General features: G+C 44.8%; 1 protein-coding gene across 1 annotated transcript in view; it reads right to left on the reverse strand.

Annotated features, from left to right (window-relative positions):
• Window positions 1-21,050, reverse strand: part of Adamts16 (ADAM metallopeptidase with thrombospondin type 1 motif 16) — a 96,273-nt gene that overhangs the window by 50,621 nt on the left and 24,602 nt on the right. Inside the window, exons 4-9 of the mRNA XM_005356699.3 lie at window positions 15,311-15,572; window positions 12,423-12,622; window positions 10,954-11,037; window positions 8,416-8,575; window positions 6,978-7,083; window positions 850-987 (exon numbers count right to left, since the gene is read on the reverse strand). Coding sequence (XP_005356756.1) covers window positions 850-987; window positions 6,978-7,083; window positions 8,416-8,575; window positions 10,954-11,037; window positions 12,423-12,622; window positions 15,311-15,572 — 950 coding nt within the window. The remainder of the gene's footprint in view (window positions 1-849; window positions 988-6,977; window positions 7,084-8,415; window positions 8,576-10,953; window positions 11,038-12,422; window positions 12,623-15,310; window positions 15,573-21,050) is intronic.

Raw genomic sequence — 21,050 nt, forward strand, 5'->3', positions numbered from 1 at the left:
CCAGAGGTGTAGCCACTATTAACTCATCCATGTTCCAATAAGTGACCCCCACCTTTGCAAATAAAACCCTCCCCGGTGAAACTCAATGGGACACAAAATTAAAGCAACAGGAAAATAAAGCAGAAACAGAAGGATGTGTAGGGCTGGGGGTATTGCTTAGTTGTAAAGTGCTGGACACAGGAGACAAGGATCTGAATTCAGATCCCCACATCCTTCCCACAATAGAAGTAAACAGTAGAGGTAAGCAGCAGGCATCTGTAACCCCAACCTTGTGGGGGTGGGGATCAGGGGACCAGAAGGGTGGCAGGTCCCTGAAGCTCACTGGCATTCCAGCTGTCAATCCTGAATGTCAGGAAGAAACTTTGTCTCAAGAAAGTAAAGGTGGGAAGTGATTGAAGAGTGATACTTGATGTCAACCTTGGACCTTCACACCCATGTGTGGTCCCCACCCTGCACTTACACAAACACACACACACACACATTCACACACATACACAAACACACACATATACATACACACACGCATGTACACACACTCATGCATGCACACACACACACATACACCAAAGAGAAGAGAGAGTGACAGAGACAGACAGACAGATACTAGGGGGACTTGTCCAGAAGAAGGAATGGTTTACCGTAAGTAGGAGGGGATGAGAGGAGCTAATGGCGGCGTACATGATAAAAAAAACATTTTATATGTATGTATAAAATTGTCAAATAAAAATTTAAAATAAAAGCCATAAATAAAAGTGTAACGTAATCAAGAATATTGATATGAAAAAAGAAAAAGCCAACCCTCCCTCCCAAGTTCAGAGTGATCACAAAGCCAGCTTGAGGGATCCATACCTTAAAAACTTGTGCAGGTACTGTCGGCTGCAGGAGGACCAGGAGAAGACACCGTTGCGCCCGGCCAGTGTTGGGGACATTATGTTGCCCTCAGACTTCTTGCACATATTCCCTTCTCCGTCATGGACCATACCAAAGCTACGGAAGACAGAAAATGGTCATTTCAAATGAGAGTCTGTAAGGGCGAGTGTAGTGTGTGAAAATCACCCCTCTTCAGCTCCTTTGGTATCAGCCAAACCATGGAGAGTATTTGTGTGTTCATGGATCCTTTCAGAAGAATGAATGAGTTATCACACAGCTTCAAAGGGCAATGTGCCAGATCCCAGAGGTCTCACACATACTACCAGCACTGCGAAAATTTTCAGAGATATTTGTTAGAAATACAGAAGTCTTACGTGTATGTGTTTAGGGCTGACAACTTGAAATTTAATACCAGAGAGGTTTCCCTGGAGTATACTGAATCTTTCTATTTCAGGAACCATTAATTATCTGTAAGTCTTGATCTGGGGTGCCCCCATCCATGTTGGAATGTCAACTGGTGTTGCCATTGTGCTAGTGTTGTTTAGACCATCATATTGCTGAGATTTCATGGGTCTAACTTCCAATTAGCATGAGGTGGACTCAGCCGGTGGTATTTATAGATGCATATGTATATATGATGTGTGTATATATGTAACAACAGTAATAGAAGAACTCACGAATTTGACAGGGAGTGGGATGCTTAGGGGAGGAGTTAGAGAAGGAAAAGAAGAGGGAGAAATTATGTATTCATGTATGAAATTCTCAAAAGATTAAAAATTTAAATGAGAAAAAGAAACAATGGAAATCAGATTTCCAGGTAGAAGTTCTTGACTCAAAAACAAATAAATAAATAAATAAATAAATAAGATGCAGGTGTTTGAGGTTTTCAAATAAGCTTTTCCCGGGTTGTGAATACTCAGACTGATTTTAGAACTACTGAGCAGCTGCAGGTATTTGTCAGGTAGGTAACATCGTGCCAGGGTGCTCATTACACTGCTGGTTCCTCAAAATTGGAGGCTGTGCCAGACAGGCAGGACTTGACTCTGACGCAAATCCCTATATTGCTCTGGAAGGCATCTCTCTGCAAACAGTGAGCAAGGTTAGGAGTCTAAGTGGGAACTATTTAAATATGTACCCATTCTGACAGAGGGGAAACCAGAACAGTTTGGGGCTTCTGTCCTGGCCTCCTATATGGCCAAACCTCAAACAACAGTAGCTGTGAACGAGGGTCTTAAAGATGTCCACATATCCCTCCCTGCCAAGCAGCATGATCTTCAGGAGAGAAGTGGCCACTGCAGCCCTGACCTATAATGACCAGGGACTCAAGAGGGCACCTTCCCCTGATGCTCTGCATTTTTCACATTCCACGAGTTTTGCCTGCAGAAGGGCTCACACCACCGTTCTCAGCTGTCCCAGGAAGCATTTCAAACTGCCTTGAAGGAAAGCTTGGGGCACCTGGAATATCCCCACGGATATTCCATGAGTGTAAACACGTTATTGGAGGACCAGTTGTTACTGGCTGCTGCTCTTTGACAGGCCGTCCTTAGGTTGACTCTCCAGAACAGGTGTTGAGTGAACGGGATCCACGGAAAGAAGAAAGACATGAGAGAAAATAGAAATTGGCAACTGTTCAATGAATAGTGACTGGATTATCAGGCCACGATCAAGATTCCCGTGATGACTGGTGGAAGGGAACTAGAACAGAAATGCCCACAACGGGAGTGGGTGACCCCTAAAGGACAAAAGAAAGTACATCCTTGGACAGAGGCTGGGGACACATGCATCTACTTAGATGCTTGCCATGTTCGCATGGCATTAGACCTATGACTTATAATTGCTACTTTACTATACTAGACCCCAATAAAGACAGAATTAAGGACTGGAGAGAGCCCTTCACCCAGAGTGAAGCCAAGAGCTCAGACACTCAGACATTAAGGCGTGCAGCTTCCATGGTCTAAGTCGAGTATGAGTGGAGGGTGTATCCAAGGAGAGCCTGCAGGCAAACATTGTCAGATTTCTGCAACATTCCTGGTCAGTACCAAGGGTGATGTGGATGTGGTCATTTTAACCTCCACCCATTCTCTGAAGTTCTTTTAAAGGCAATTAATCAAGACCAAGGCAACCACATGGCAGGAGAAATGTGTCATGGCTGTGAGGAGGATTTGGGCTGAAATCCCAGAAGGGAGGTTGCATTGGGGAGAGAGCAATGACAACCAAATGCCAAAGCACGTTGTCCTGGCTGACCCTTGACCCGCTCTCAGTGGAGAATGTTATGGCCCCACACATGACCTAGATAATTTTACTACAGTTTCAGCCTACGTGCTCAGGAATGCAAATAACAATGCCTGGGGTCTGGAGCTTTCTTAGTTTTATTTTTTTTCATCAAAGGTATTTTCAACGATCAAATTTCAAATTCTGCTAGTATTAAAACATCAGGGAAATACACTACACCCTTTGGCTACTCCAAGACCGCCCCTGCAGACCTCTGACATACTCGCAGATAGGAGCGAGCATCTGTTGGTGGGCTCACCCACCCCATGATTCCAGTGCCTGCCAAATCTGTGCCCTAGTACAGCTTAAGTTTCCTTTCCACTCAGAGCATCATGTACAGACATGACGAATGTGTCTATCACATAAAAATGCCACAGGGACTACATAGGATATCTGTGTGAAAGTCATGGAAGAGCAGATGTATCTCAAGGAGAAGACAGGTGTTTATCACCAAGAAGCACAATTCTAGCTATGTATGCCACACAGTATATCTTTTACCATGCACCATGACGCTCTATTTATTTATTCATTTTTTTAAAAAAAATATTTATTTATTTATTATGTATACAATATTCTATCTGTGTGTATGCCTACAGGCCAGAAGAGGGCACCAGACCTCATTCCAGATGGTTGTGAGCCACCATGTGGTTGCTGGGAATTGAACTCAGGACCTTTGGAAGAGCAGGCAATGCTCTTAACCACTGAGCCATCTCTTCAGCCTCGTAACACTCTATTTAAAATGGTTATCACTCTACAAGCTAAATAATAACTAGTATTTGTCCCTTCACCTTTGAGAATTTGTCTTCCAAAGGATCTACATTGCTTCCCGCCTGTGCTCACACCCATGCCGCCTGTGAACACAACAGTCCGTAGGAGCTTACCCATTGTTGCGTGTTGACTCTAGGACAATCTTACAGTGATTATTGGGACGTAAATACAAGAGGATTAGCCTGCAGGCCACTTTGCGAAGTGAAATAAGCCGGAATCAGAAAGACAAAAGAGTTTTGCATTCTTTTGCATTTGTAGTCTAGAATTAAACATATGTATAAGTACACACATATATACATATGTATATACATGCAGACATAGAAACATACTTACAACATGAAATGGAAGAGTAAGGTGGAGGAAGAGATATAAAGAGATGAGCAGCAAGACAGGATAGTGAGGGAAGAAAGAGAACATGGTGTCTGCTCTCTCTCATATGGAGAATGCACATGTATGAACATATATATGGGGACTATGGGGAGAAATGGGGCCCCAAGCAAGGTGGGATATGGGGGAAACCAGTGAAAATAAGAACAGGGTACAACAATATATAAGAAAATCTTATCACAAACCCATCACTTACTATAATAAGTAGTATAATAATAATATAACATGAAGCAAACAAAAATTACACCAAACTGGCTTTTATAAGCGCACACAATGCTCAGTACCTTTCATGTCTTCCACTGTTCCCTCTGCGTGGCCCCACTGCTCTCAGAAAGTACCTATTCCTCACTAGCCCTGTCTCCAGGGTGATGAACAGCAAGAAGGTTTAGTCAATGGTTCAGGCTCTTGGGAGAGTGTGTTTAAGATGCCCTTGAGTGGGGCATGGGACAATGCCATCCAGATGGTGATCTTCCTTGGGGAGACCAAGGTGGCAATAGGGAGGACTAGAACGCATACAGCTCTGACAGAGACTGTCCTAGGCACGAAGAGCACCCTCAGGAGGAGATGGGGGCAGAAGTGGAAACAGCAGCTGGGCTGGGATAAGGAGACCTCGGACAGGTTGCTGGGGTGAGCGGTAGCTAGGGAGGTTGTATGTCAGGGGAGGGAACTTAGTCAAATCTTGTCTCAGTCACACGTGAGCTGTTTGGTTCTGGGCAAACTGTTGATCTCACTGAGTCTCAGTTTCTCCCTCTGCAAACTGAGAGGAAAAAGCCTTCTAAACACAGTGAGCATACACTGAGCTGACACATGCCCCAACACAGAGATAACTTCACGTATGAACGGCACAATGTGTGTGGTGTTAGGATAGTGGAGTGAACGGTCAAATACCAGGAGATTTTTGAATATAAGAGCTACTAAGAGGAATGGTGATACATAGCCCAACATAAGCACTAGGCCTTCTCTGGGGGCCGAGACAATCACTAAGCTAGGTGATCGTTCAAGAGCTGGCTTGCCCCGAGTTCTACAAATCCAGGGCCTGGGTCAGTCAAGGCTGAAGACCGTGTGCTGAAATTGGGAAGAATCGAGCTGAATTTCAGTTAGTTTTGCACCTGCCATAGTGGGTAACAATGCCAGTGCCTGTTTCTCTGTCTACCTGCTTATCAAACTCTTGTGGGCTGAGTTCTCAGTCACTTAAATATTTCATGCCTTGCTTGTTTAATTAAGTTCAGGTATGGTTGAGAGGACAAGAGCCTCGTGTCATTATAATAATGAAAGATTTTAACTCTAGCAGACTATTAAAAATACAATTATGTTTTAACTGAAAGCCTTATACAGTGTAGGTGGAATTTTCTAGGCAATAAAGTCATCAGTCACTACCTGTGATAATGAAGGGATTGCTAAATGGACTTACAGTTTTGCCTTCAGGTCAATAGTTCACACAAAGCCAAGACCTAAGGGGTCTCTGTGGGATTCAGTTGAACAAAGGCACACACTTGCTCCTGTGGTGTGTGTGTTTGTGTGTGTGTGTGCCATACATGCACTTGAGCACATATGTGTGCATGTTATTCTGAGCATAGGTGCGTTTCCTAGGAGATGGGAAGAACAGCTTTGTCAAAACACAAACAAAAGACACTGCCCCCATTGTTCTGTTGACAGGAAAATCAAGCTTCAAGACAGATAATTAGCAGAAAAGGGGAATCCCAGCTTGCACATTTTCTAAGAGACATTTCAAGTGTGGTCTAAACAGGGCAGAAGTAACTTCCATGACAACAACTGAACTCTGTAGTCCTCAGAGCGCTCAGTGGCTGTCCTTAGCAAAATGGGGGCCAACGTGGCCTTTGAAAACATCTCAATAGACCATGCCCCAAGGTGAATCAGATGGCAGGATTATGGGCATGAAATCTTAAATGAGAATAACAATTTCTGTAAGCTGTTGTGCATATGATTTTTAAGATTCTTTTACATGAAAAAAGAACACCATAGATGACTTATTGTCCTTGTTTGCTGCCCCTCTCCTCTCTTTCTCTCCTTGTGTGGATGCACACACATGCTAAGACGTGAGTGTGAAAGTCACAGGACAATGTGCAGGAGTCGGAGCTCTCTTTCTACTGTGTGTGTCTTGTGATCAAACTCATATCGTCAGGCTTGGCAGCAAGCATCTCGAACATTGACCCATCTCACTAGCTCAACATCATCACTGTTGGCCTCTGCTTGCCCAGGACCCTGTTAACCCAGGATAAGCCACCCAGTTCATGGCACAACCCTGATGGTACCTCGTTTCGCGAGCAAGAAAGAGCTCAGAAGTCAGGGTAGAACATGGGAAGTCAATCGTTTCCTACTGGGGCAACTTCTCAGTGGCCACAATCCCAAGGTCCACTTGTATGCCTCCAAGTATAGTATGTGTACAAATCATATATGAGTTTGTATGTGTGTGTATGAGAAAGAGAGAGACAGAGAGAGAGAGAGAGAGAGAGAGAGAGAGAGAGAGAGAGAGGCAGAGAGACAGAGTCTAGAGTAGCTACCATTGACAAGAAAGCTTGTTCCTCTGTTCAGTCAAATGGAGTACCATAACAGCAGGCCATTGGAAAATAAGATGAAATCACAGAACCGATAGTGAAATGCAGAAGTCGTGTAGTCAGGAGATGCTCTTGTTCCCAGTGCTCCCAGTGAGAAAGACTTACTTGTGTCCAGACTCATGGGCAATGGTGAAAGCCAGTCCAAGTCCTGAGTCTTCATTGATGGTGCAGCTTCTGTACTTACTGCACATCCCACTTATGGGTGCAAACCCTGTAGGACATGAAGAGAACACACAGTACGGCTGATGCGTAATGAGTGATTATGCATTTATTTTTTAATGCTTGGTAAAGTTTGGTCCTCATCTTCATTTGGGGATATGCGAGATGGGCTGCTTCTGGGCGGTCATGTAAATATGATGTGTTGATGTGGGAGAAGGGGAGAAGGGTGTATCTTATGTATTCCCAGGAGCCCATGGACTCTGTCTTCTGGTAAATGGGCTCAGCTTCTATGCAACATTCCTGGAAAAGACTAAAGTTGGCCCGAAATAGAAGAGAGGATTGATTGCAGATGAGGATGGTTTCTGCCTTTTCCTAGAAATATCTGCCCGCCAAAGCCTCAAGAGGAAACACGGCAGAGCATGGGTGTGTGGTGAGGTCCCTAGGATCACACCCCATGCTCAGTGATTCAGTTTTGCCACGAGAAGCACTTGCCGTGTTTGAGTCATGACTTAACACTGCAGAAAGACAAAGGCAAAGAAGGAAAAGCTCGTGGAAGACACGAGGAGAAACCATGCCGGGCTTCTGAGACTTCCCTTCCGGCAGTCACACAGGGCATGCTGATGTCCCCAGCAAGGAACTGTGACATCCACGAAAGACCATCTACCCAGAAACTGCACTAGGTCCTCAGTGTCTGGAGTGGTCCCTGGAAGCTGGTAATGGGGGTACTTGGTGTCTGACACATGAGAACAAAAGCAGACGGGAAGACAGTGGGCGAGCTCTGCAGACCCGGTGCGCCATGCTGACTAGGGTGGGTAAAATGCACAGCTCCCAAGGCTGGCTGAGGGTCAGTTTCATGAGCAAGCCATGGTGAGAAGCAGAGCTAACTCCTGCTAGACGAGGTCCTATCCAGAAACTTCTAAATAAAAATTCTACCCTCTGAGCTTAGAGAAGAAACAGAGTAAAAAGGAAATGGCCTGTGGAGTCCTGGTTAGTAGCACACTCTTTGACCACGTGGAAAAATGTCCAAATGCTGTCTCACTCTGTGAACATCTGCAACACGGCTAGAATGCTGATGCTCAGATCTTTACAGAGAAATATGGAGATGGACATGCTGTACAGTTCTTCTGTGGCATCTCCATCAGTATCAACACGTCCATTGCTCTTGCCACATCGTGAGACAAGCTTGAGTCTCCTGGTTCCATTTTCAATGGCAGAAGAGATGGGAAAGGGCAGATCTTACCTTAGAAAGGGTAGGAACTCTGGAATTTGAGGTGGGCTTTTGTTGAGAGATAAAAGATGGCTAGTATTTGAGGTGATGGTAGCTACATCACCCTCCAAGGTGACGCCCTGCCACAGCCCTCCAAGGGATACTGGAGAATCTTACCCAAAGTGTCACAGGGTTCATTCTTCCAGGAACATATGTCCAGACCAGTCAGTAAGATGGCGTGGTCATGGCGAGTTCCATCTTTCCCCATCAATCCAGATTGCCACTGGCAGAAGCTGCTTAAAGTATGGTCTGCATGGTGACTAATCGCCAGCCCTGGCTAGGCAAGAGAGGCCAAGACACCCATAGAAATGTAAGGAAAATATGGTCAAGCCATTGCCAATAGAGCAGGATATCTTAGTGGAGAGATTTACAACATACAGATGGACCCAGAATGTAGATAATATAAGAGTTATATATGATGCATTACCATCCCAAAGACAGTGTACTCTACAAATCAGTATGGATCCAGAGAACACATTTATGCATTTCTATACGTAATCAATTGAAATGTATCTTACTCACTCTTGGATTCAATGACCAATAAAGACAAAATGTGAGTATGAATCTTTTGCATAAAAGTATCTTCTAGCAAAATTGTTGCTAGAATAGAGTCTTTTGTGTATGGCTTGCACAGTACACACATGCACACACACACACATACACACACACACACTCACCTTCACCAGTGGTGAATTCACAACCAAAGTGAACAACAGCATTTCCATCCCTGCTATAACAGTATGGAGCTAGAAAGTTTTCTACACAAAAGCAACCTGTTTACAGAAAAAGGCCAAGGCCTAAAGCTTTACTCCTGAAAACAGACATCAAGGAGACAATATAGAATACCATTAAATGTTCCATCTGTATGAAGGGCTGTGGAGCAGCAGTGAACTATGGCCTGAAGTCTAGAATTAGAAGGGATGGAGGATGCAGTTCCAGGAGCACCATGACAACAGGTGCACTGAGTTATGGAACCGCTTGTAGGTTTGCTACAGTGTTGGAAGGGCGGATTAGAGAATATCAGTTTACACGTCCTGTTTCAGAACGCCTCCTTGTAAAACGCTTTAGCCACTACTGAAAAGGCTGTCTCTTAGTCGTACAGACATTCGCCCCTTAGATGTTTATTTTGTTTTCTCGGAGCCGTAGGCGCCGAAGCAGCCCGCTGCACTTAAGTGCAGGAGCACGCCTGCATTCCTCAGCTGGCGACTTCCAGGAAGCTGTTGTTAATTAAAGCGAAACACAGGTGTACGATCAAACGATAACCTTGCTGCTTAGTCTTTGCGGCTTGGATGAATTCCAAAGTGAAAGCGTTTTAATACAGGGAATAATTAACCTGTCACCTGAGAAGCCCGACTAGCTCAGCAGCCTCCCAGATGCCCGCTCTCTGAACAGACAACAGCGTTGGACAGACCAGACAGCCTGTCCTTCTGTACCCCACCTGCGTAGAGGGGTGCCCCACAGATGTTCTGAATCATCCGATTCCATCTGACAAGTCTTTGCTGTATAAACAAGAATGCCGTGGCTACCATGAGACACTGAAGACGTCATCTAGGGGTGGTGAAGGCTGGGTGTCTGTCGAGCTCAGGTCCTGGGCTCCCACGCTTTGCTGAGTCAGAAATCAGCATAGGAGGAACAGAAGTGGAGCCTATTTATAGTGAAGACTTCCATGCCACTAATGTTGCGAGGGGCTCCTTGGGGTGCACAGCATGCAGCTGTGTAGGGGGACAGGAGGCTTGGATTGGAGGAGAGGGCCTACTATCCCCCATTGCCATCCAGAGTCTAAGCCTGAGAACTGTGGGGATTTGGGAAGCAGAAGCTGGCAGGGTAAAGCAGCACAGTCTGGCAGGGCACAGCACAGGTCACCATCCATGGTGCGGACATAGTTCATCTTTCAGTAAAGCATTGACAGGAAGGCCAAAGACACATTTGTCTTCAAACTACCAATGTTTTTCCTTCTTGTAGTCTTATAACAAATGCGTTCTCCTTTTCATTTTCCCATGAGACCACATATAACACACACACACCATACAATACACACAGGCACACACACACCACACAATACACACAGGCACACACACACACCACACAACACACATAGGCGCGCACACACATACTTACAGATATATGACACACAGTCCCAAACACCACACATACTCATACATACGTATACACATAGCTACACACACACACATACCCCACATATTCATATACACACATACATACACCATACACAAAGAACCTCACCACTATACTCAAAAATACACAAACACATACTACATACACATACATACACACACCATACACACAACCCCACCACCACCTTCACACATACACACCACACATACACACACATATGACCTCACCATCTCCTTCACACATACACAAACATACAGCACACACATAGATACACACACATAGATGCACACTCACACACACATGCACATACAAACACCACACACGCATGTACATGCATCATTAGAAAGAATTGAAAAGCAAGTGAGTCATTTTAAATGCAGAGTATGAAATCCTTCTTTTCCCAAGTAAAAGAGAAATAAAAATATATTACACAGAGCAATTGCATTTTTTTTGAAAGGGCATTTCCCACTCATTTTCCTGCAGGGCACGTTGAAGCAGCTGCTTTTGAAGCTAAAGTACCTGCTCCTCTTCCAGCAGAATGAGCCCCACAATGGCGATGTTGATGTTTCCTCCAATTGTTCCATCCTTGAATAAAGCAGACACCTGGAACAGAAGATCGGCATCAGCCGTGAGTGTGTCATAGCTAGCCCTGACCCAACTTCGTGCCCGTCAGAGCAAACCCTTGTGTTTCAGTGCTTAGCTAAGTGAGCATAGCATCCTGACATTTCTCAGCTAGTCTAGCTGTGTGGGAAGGCTGGTGATGGAGCTGTTTCTGAGGGAGCCTGGAGCGAAAGTCGAAGTTTGAGAAGGCAGAGGAAGTCCATCTGCTACCCAACATGAAGGAGAGACAGCCTTCAAAACTCTTCCTCCTCCTTACTGTCATCCCCATCATCATCACCATTACTATGGCAACAGTCTTGCTACATAGGCTGGCCAGCCTTTGATTCTCACTGCCTTGCCCTCCGCTTCCTTCCTGAACAATCAGGTTACATGGAGGCTGCGGATTACCATGGAGTTCTGTATTGGAGGACCTCTACAGAATACAGGCAAATGATAGCTGGCACAGATCAGGGATGCAGGGCCCTGAGATTCTATGCAGAGTTCAGCCTCAGAGTCAGGTGATCAGTGAAGACAGAGCCATGTGAGTTTCTATGATGAGAGAGAGAGAGATATACAATAAGTTTCTTTGTGGGGAGGGAGAAAAGTGAGGTTCTTGTGTAAAGTTAGACATGATTGGAGTACTCTGGAGAGACACAGATCTATATGGGGTTTCATGGATTTAGGAGGTCAAAATATATATTTAAAACACTGCCATTAACTTTTTCTGACAAGTGGGCAGCCCCGCCTTTCTCTCTGTGGTGTGGGCTTCGCTCACAGTTATCAGGCACAGAGCACCCTTCCTGACTCATTTGTAGCTCCCACACGTGCCCTTCAAGACAAAGACATGTTTCATCTGGGAAGATATTCCAAAATAGGAGCTTCTCAGTGCCTGCAGATTAAATATTTCATATCAACACCTGAGCATTAACCTTCTCAAAACAGTAGGTGTTATCTGAACCTAAAATTGTGTGTCAATCTGGTACAGCTTTATTGCCTCAAAATGTGTCAACATCCTGGTATAGTATATGAAGTATATGAAGGCATCGGTGAATTAAGTGCTCCGGAAACAACCAAGTTGCCACAATGATCAAGTTAGCGATCCCCTATTCAATCCCTCAAAGTTCTAAAATTTCACCTTTTGATTGGAAATTAGTAAAATAAGAGTTTCTTATACCAAGACACAGGTTTACAAATAAGAAATGAAACTTGCATTGGTGTGCACACACAGAGACAGGCATACAAACACACACACATGAGCACATACACATAATGTAAACAAGGACACACACAGGCACATACACAAAAGCAGACACATACAGAAATACACATGCACAGACAAGTGCACACACACACACATATGCCTGTGGCTTCAGAAAGGCCAGGCCTACCATGTTGAGTACAGTGAGGACGTAGGTGGTGACATTGCCATGGCCATGGTTCTCCATCATCTTTCGGTCAACCACCACCAGGGTCTCCACATTCAGCTCTTCGTTTCTGTGTGATTTCAGGAGGGAGCGTTTGTGTCGGGAGCTAGGCTTGTACTCATCGGGCAAGATGTAGAGGTCGTCCTTGGGAGGCTGGGGCATGTCTGTGGAGGAGCGTAGAGAGGGAAAGCTACAGCAAACACACAAAACCAGAGGCACAACTGATCCTACAGAAATGTGAAAAATGAATGTTCATGCCGACCGAGGTGATTCCAAGTTTAAAGAAAACCTAGGCTACATACAGAATCTAAAACACAGCAATAGGATTCTCATTATAGAACCCAGAACTGACCGACCTTTGTAACCCAAGACGTGTTCAAGTCACCTTCTAAATTTAAATGAGGTTCATATAGTCTTGGTGTTTTGGAAATCATTGCTAGAACTAACTTTACATTGTTTTTGTTCTGATTTAAAATAAGAGCTGAACCATAGTATCTAAAGGGAGCATGTCCTAGGACCAAGGGCACTAGTGCACAGGGATTTACAAAACAGGGCTTCTTCACACCGTGACATTCAGAACAGCAAGCGGTTTTCCTTCTTCTCACCGTTGATGCTGGTATCTGGATATAACTAACTTTCCAATCTCCTTCCCAGTCAGTCTCACACAGTCAGTGGTAGCTGCCCACAGTTAGAAGAGTCTAACAAATGCTGTGTATGCTGAGCAGACTTAATTACAGAGCAAACTGCACTCTGCCCTTGTGGAGGGATTCCTTTAGAATGCTTTTATAATTATGACAATTAACACTATATTAAAAACAGTTAACTTTAGAAGATGGCTAAGCCAACACAGAATCCTTTCATGGGGAAGTGTACTTCGATTCCCGATCCTGGTGATTTGAACTTCCACCTAATACAAGCTTGCCCTTGGAGGCTACGAACAAACACGACTCTGCCTGATTGGTGCTCACAGCCAATGGATTTTTAAATCTTTTTGTTGGTTGGTGAGTTGGAAATACAGACTGAGCATCCTGAATTAAAAACTCTGAATCCAGAAGTGGCCCAATATCTGAAACTATTTGAGTTTAAACACGAAGCCACAAGTAGAAATTCTACATCATGTCTTTGTGTCAAGTCACACCCGAAACCCATGTGCACTAAGAACATTCTCTAGAATTACCCCCCAGGGTACATGTTAAGGTATACAGGCAACAATGAAGCCTCTGTTCAGTTTTGGAATCCATCCCCAAGGTCGTTCATTATGTGTACATGCAAGTGTTGTACAAATCAAAATATGATGAAATATGTAAATTTTCCCATCACAAATATTTCATCTGTGAGAAACTCAGCCTGTATCTCAATAAGCCCTAGCTAAGGGTGATGGACCCTTTGTGACCATTGTAACTTGCACATGCATGGATGCCCTTGTAGTTGTTGTCCTGGGTCACTCAGTCTCTACGTCAGCTACTGTTTGGGATGCTGTAGGACCACAGAGGCAGAGGGAGTAAATACAGCCAACTCCTGGTTCTTCTCTAGAAAGTGATCGAAAAGAATTTCAGCTATGTGTGGTGTGATCTTAGAGCTCTCAGAAGCTCCTGAGAACAAACACTGTCTGTTTTAGGTCAGTGCTTCCTGAACGTCCTGGGAACATGTGAGTCTAGCTAACCCCAAGTCAGCGGATTCTCATAGCTGAGAGAACAGGTGATCTAGCTAACCCGACGTCAGTGGATGCCCACAACTGAAAGAACATGTTAGTCTAGCTAACCCCACGTCAGTGGATGCTCACAGCTGAGAAAACAGGTAAGATTCCCATCACCAGCCCTACCTCCAGCCTCAGCATCCACTTTAACAAATCCACTACATTGGTCACCTTTTCCAGACAGATGTCTCCGGGAGTACAGAGAACACATACATGTTTCTTTGAAAACAGGGGTTCTGATGGGGACAGTTGTTCTTAGAGTGAGATCCACTGAGAAGATCACGACCTACCCCACAAGAAGCCAAGCAGACCAAAGAGGAACCCCCCTTAACTTGATTCCCTCTGAGATTTCCAGGACCTTCACCCACAGCTCTTGTGTTTTGTTCATGGGATAAAATGGGTCCAGACACTGCATGGGCTCTGACACCTCAGGGACACCTGCTCCTTCAGTGAGCACCAGTGGTTTCATCCATCCTCTTTCTTCCAAGATCCACAGAACGCCTGCCAGGTTTCTCTTCTGCTTCAGAGAGGCAGATAAAGCCACCCTGGGAGTCAGAGAAGGTTAAAGTTGGAGGGTTAGGTTTCCTTTGTCTCCCCTGGGAAGGCCCTTCAGGTGATGCCTGAAGGCTAAGGCCAAGAGGAGACCCCAGAGAGCTGTGGGTTTCTGGATCATATGATTAGACAATGTGCAAACAACAATTCTCTCCGAGGAATCGGGACGATGCCCCACTCATAAAGGATTGCTGACAACTTGCAGGTAAGTTCTGTCTCCCACTCCCTCTTTGATGTGGCAGTGGAAAACTCCATGTATGCTTACAAAGGAGTTACCTCAGCGGGAAAAGTATGTGAGCTTTCATATGTCTAAACCTCAATGATAGAGTTACTGAGGGGGATGCCAGGGCTCTGGTTTCTTCTAAGATGTTCTGAGGAGTGTGTCTTTTTAAAATGCTCACTATTTAAAAGAATAAAATCATCTTCCACGTCCATCCATCACTCATGAGACACATAATACCATCCCTAGAGTCACCCCTGATGGCAGCAGGGACAGTCAGTACGTTTCACCTTGTGGGGAGACACGCTTTTAATAAATTGAAAGCATTCCATTATCTGACATAATTACCCAAGTCATTCAATGCACGAAATCACCCTCACGTACATTTCTTGCGTCTACCACAGAAATGCTGCTTTTGTGGGAGGCCCAGATGGAAGTTGCCATGGTGAAGGTGAGATCTTGCCAGATCTCGCTTTCTGGTGACCAGCAGGACTTCGTTTTCTCTGAGCGCCTGGGGCTCCGTGGATCTTTTGTACAGGACGTGGGAGGGAGAGGCAGCCTGTGCAGACCCGCTGGGCTTGCCCGACAGGTGTGGAGGAAGTGGCTTTAAGAAGTAATCAGCATCCTTTGTCCTTATCATGCCTAACTGGAAGAAGGGAGGGGGAGGAGAAAACACCACCATTAGAAAAGGCGCTAGTGTTCCCTACTGGATGTGATGTCTTTCGCCAACATGGCTGCCCCACCGATGGACCCTTGTGTAAGAAGGGCTCAGTAGTCTGGGCTGATGAGGGAGGGAAGGAAAGTCAATGCATCTGTCTGAGTTCTCCTCTTCTGCACCTTCTCAGAGAGCTTGGGGTGCAGAAAGGTCTGCGGCCTGATTTGTAGATGCATGGGGGTGGGGCGGCTCACAGTCCACCAAAGACAGTGAATTTGAGCCACAAGGATTTGACCTTTGATAAAATGTGCACAGGGTTAAATATTGATATTGGCATCTAGACCCAGTTAAGAGAAGAAAATAAAATGCTAATAATTTCCAAGTCTATTCAAATGAACTTCAAATTTTTAATAAATGTGATACATTGGAGAAAATATACTAACAGAATTAATGCAGAATAAAACATAAAGTCATCACTTAGAGCACAGGAAGACCTTTCTAGACAAGATAATTTAGGAAATGGGTGATAAATGATTGTATAAAAACAGTAAAATGCCTATACAGCAAAATTGAATAAGAGAAATAACATTTAAAATATGTTGAGGAAACAAATTAAGAGATTGCATTTTCTGTCTTTTAGAATGGCAAGCACTTTTAAAGTTTGATATCACAGCATTGCTGAGAAAGAGAATAAACAATTGAAAGTAGGAACCGAGGCCACACTCAGCAGGCATGCTCCATGGCTGTCCAACATGGCAAGATTATAAACTCACCACTAAACGCTGGGATTCAAGCCTTAACAATCCCTGACAATTATTTCCTGTAAGCACATTTTTGTATGGGAAAACATAGTGTGTTAGAAAGCACGTCACCACAATCAGGTAGGGTACCACAGAGATGCAAGGATGGTTCAGTACACACCGGTTACTAATGCCGTATTGGATAATAAAGGCTGAAACCGCGCGATCATCACCACAGATGCGGGAAAGGCACTGGATAAGGTTCAATTTCCTTTCGTGATAGAATCCCTGAACGAGGCAGGCACCGAAGGACTGAATCTCGGCATCGTAAAGGCCGTACTCAAAGTCAGCCCCAGCCTCAGTATTCTAACTGCAGAAATGATAAACGTGTGTGCGCTGTGACCTGGAGCAAGGCAGGGATGCCGTTTCATCACTCCTATTCAACAAACGACTGGCAATCTTAGCCAGAGCCATCAAGCAAGAGAAAGAAATGAAAAGCATTTAAACAGGAAAGGAGAAAGCCACCTTGCTCCATGTATAGAGGACAGTGGCCTCAGCTCCCCCCCCCCTTTGCCTATTTGTCTGCACTGTCGAAAGATACACACGGAAAAATCACCAGAATCCGTCAAAAACATTTGAAGGTCACAAAATTAACGCAGGAAAATCAGTAACAGTGGGGACACAGTCTGAGAAATCAGGAAAGCATTTGCACAAAAGGTACAAAGAAGAAAGAAGGACCCAAAGACCCCACAAGGAGAGTTACCACACACTGATGGAGGACACATAGTGCTCATGACTGCCGAAGGATATTTTAAACTCCGTCTAACTTGCCCGTGTATGCGGGAACTTAGCCTTGTTATCGTGCTGTTCGTGTGTGAACCGCGCCTAGTTTGATGATTCAGTATATGCTGGATGAGGTGAACACATGGCTAAGCTTGTGATTTCAGGAGCTTGCGACCCATTCTCATGGAGAGGTTGGGAACAGGGTCTCTCTCTCTCTCTCTAACACTGATGCACCAAATGAACCCTGTGCTCCCCAGGTTATCCACATGAGTTTGCGGTTTCACACAGGCTGCGTTGATAAGCATGGAGAAATATTTTCTAGCTATCAGGAAAAGGCCAGTTTCGATGGCAGGGAACAATGCTGTGGAGTGGGAGGTCTAAGAGTCCAGGCTTCTCACACCAGGAAAGTTAAGCATTAGCCACATAGCTCCTGTTGGAGAAGCAGAAAGGACAAAGGAAAACTTGGTTAAATTATCAGGAAAGCAATCAGGACCATGGGGGGTCTGCCTCCTGGGGCCCAGATGCCACCCAGGTCTGGGAAGTGGCAGTACTTGAAAAGTCCAATCCGAACCAGGCAGAGAGAGAGAGAGCAGCCTGCCACCCATGAGCAGCAACATTGGCCTTCTAGAACTTTCAGCTGAAAGAGGGCTACTGCTTTGTGGCTCTACCTGGGAACAGCCAAGTTTGGAATTCCATAGCAGCCCTGGCCAGCAGCCCAGACTCATTCTTTTGATATTTTAGTGGACCCCAAAGTGGCATAAACAATCAAGACGGTGTTCAGCTTCGTGTGCTGCTCAGACTGGCTTTCTACACTGTTGAAGGCAACAAGTTTGATTAATAAATAAATATTAAATTTAAAGACAAACCATGGTCTACTCTTATAAACTTTCTCATTTGTGTACAATTCTTGATTTCCAAACCAACTCTTAGGGAAAAACCAGACCCTCAAATCACTAAGGCCCAACACAGATGTTTCTAGAAAGCCCAGGGTGGACGTAGCATAGACCCCCCCACACACACTCCAGCTTTTATCTTGTGGTTCTAACACATATTTGCTGTGTGACTTTGGATGATTTGTTCAGCCTCTCCTGGTAATTTGTCATCTGGTAAGGAGACGAAAAGATATTAGTCTATTCAAAACACACGCTCTAATGAAGAGTTGGGAGAAGATGGCTGAGTCAAACAAGAACAAAATGAGGCATTCTTCCTTCCTGATGACCTCTGATCCTCTTCCAGTCCTTCTGAAGCCCTGATCCCTGAAGCAGCTGATGAGACAGTCAAATACGACACTTCTTTGTGGTGGGCTCATTCCAGGTTCCTGTGTGATGGTGTTGTGTTCTATGATGGCTGTCTAGATTAGTATCATCTTCAGCTTCTCAGGTTCAGGCTGTCCTCTGTGGCTCGGATAATAGACTTCACATTCAGGCAGTGGGGTCCCGAGACAGCAAGAGGAATTTGTGCATTTTTTTTTTAACTAACGAAGTATTCAAGCATTGCATTTGTTTAATTAATAACTTAATTGGTTATGATATCTTATATTTAAATAAGCTTCAATGTCACTAACCATCTAGCACAGTAACTGATAAAAATGATATTCGGGTCACTGTTGAAAAGCAATGGATGGTGAAGTGCTTTAAAAAGTTGCTCTATTACCTCAGTTTTGGCAGCTACCTCAAGAGAATAGGTAAACAGCGGAAGATGGATGCTTTCTCCCTAGGAAAGTGTTTCTTTACTGAACCAAGAGAATTAATTTGGAAACTCATGAAATAGTTAGTGCATGCCCTGCGACACCTCCTCCCGGCGCTGTCGGAGGGTGGATTATTAACCAGGCTTCAGCTGAAGTTGGTACCTCCTAAGCTTCATAGGAGCCCTCCCAGGGCCTGCGTCTCACAGCCGGCCAGTCACGTCAATCAATGTCCCTGGAAACTGAGTAGTGTCCTGCTGTCCCCATGAGGGAGGGAAGGACACAGGTATGTTAGCCCTGGAGCCTGCTGCTTCTCAGCATAGTAAGCATGTTACTAAAGTGTCAAAACAGAACCTCTTCCTTCTGGTAGCCGCTATTCACAATCACACAGAAGTTGGTTGAGTTTTATGACCTTGCTCACTACATCCATTGATATGGGTACATAGAATATCTAGCCATGTAAGTTAAATGAATCAAACACACAGTCTCATCCATGAGACATCTCTCCTGCAGGTTGATAGGGTCCCCACCCATCAGGCGCTCAGATGATACCATGTGCCCTTCCAGGAGAGCTGTCTACCCACAGGCAGTGAAGAAAGGATTGTGTCAGCATGAACACGGGTGTTCAACTCCTAAATGATGCTCTTTGGACATGCCTCCTATTCTCAAACACGTGTACTGAGGAGCAACATCACGCTCATTCTGGAGTCTTTTAGTGATGCTCCCAAAAACGCTACAATAGTCTCAGCACCCAACAAGTGTTTATCAAAGCCAGCAGCTCGTTGTTTCCTCGTAGCTTCAGGATCAAAATGAACCTGGCCCACAACCAGCACCTGACGGGCCACGTCTGCTTCAAACTATAGTCAGTTTTGTTCCAAGATGACATGCCATGGTTTGAAGTAAAAATTCATCCAAAGCCATTGCAAAAACTCAAGAAGCCCAAGCGCTTGCCCTCCCAGGGCCTCTCGGGTTGGGTTCTTTTTCTCTTACCGTCTCACCTGGCTAAGGATCTAGACTTTTTTGGTGCTGCGGCCTCACAGACAATGGGCTGGTGTGCAGCTGACAGGGACCGCGGTCATCCTAAACCCAAACAAACCCGGGCTTCAGCGTTTCTGTGATCTACTCAGGTCGATACTCAGTTCCTGGACACTTTCCAATTGCTCGTCTGTCAACTTGAAACACTAATATTTTGACACTTGACACCTTAACAAAGTTTCTAGTTCAAGCTTAATCTTGTTGGTGACGGCGTGACTCATGTCACCAGCAGGCAATGAAGAGGACTCAGCCCTAGGTTTCCCCACACACTTGAGTTACCGCTGTGCTGGCACCAGATTACAGCTCGGCACCGGAGCACTGACTACTGGGACGTGGGAAGGAGAAGGGGAGAGTAAACCGTAGAAAGATAGCCGGACGGCTGTTAGCCATCTGCTTGCCGTTTAGCAATACGCACAGAGGCTTGCAGTGAGGCGTGTGGCTCCCGGTAGTGTTCTGGCTGAAGAACAAGGTTGGAGTGACTTGTTGAGTGAGGTCTTCTCCTTTAGTTCTTGCTCTCCAAGGAGAGGCGGCCTGGCACGTGAGTTTGAGCTCAGATAAGAACATGACAGCTTAGCATTTTCCCCTCTGGAGAAGTTTCCCCAAGGAAGTGTGCGCTGTGAGTGGGGCTTGGCCATGGGGTCAGTTTATCAACCATGTGCCCAGTTCTGGGTGCTGGGTGACAACTGCTTGAAGTGGGTGACAACCGGAGACGTGGTACCTTCTAAAGCCCAGAGCATACTCTAAATTTGGAGTTTAGCTTTAGAAGCTTCACTTACTGGGACAGATACTTCACTTTCTTTAAAACTAGTTTGATCAGGGGTGTGCTACGAATATTGGGTCTAGTATTTGAGTTAATCTTTTAAGGTCATGCTTTTCACTTGATTCATAATATAGATAAGAAAAAAATTTATTAGGTTAGCCCAAATCACAGCCTCTTTAATCTGCTTTTAGGTAGATTATTAATTAGTAAAGCATTTAAAAATATTTTAACTAGATAAAAAATAAAAGTAAACACAAATATGAAAATGTGTTTGACACCTTTCCCATAGCAGGAGTGTACTGTCTTATAAGGTAGTTGCTATTTCTGTCCAAATAACAAGTATGTGAGGTGAGAAATGATGTTTCTATTTATTTATTATTTATTTACTATTTTTATTTCTGTGTTTTCAAGGCAGGGTTTCACTGTGCAGCCCTGGCTGTGCTGGAACTCCCTGTGTAGACCAGGCT

This window comes from Microtus ochrogaster, chromosome 19, assembly GCF_000317375.1.
Source record: "Microtus ochrogaster isolate Prairie Vole_2 chromosome 19, MicOch1.0, whole genome shotgun sequence".
Lineage (NCBI taxonomy): Eukaryota > Metazoa > Chordata > Mammalia > Rodentia > Cricetidae > Microtus > Microtus ochrogaster.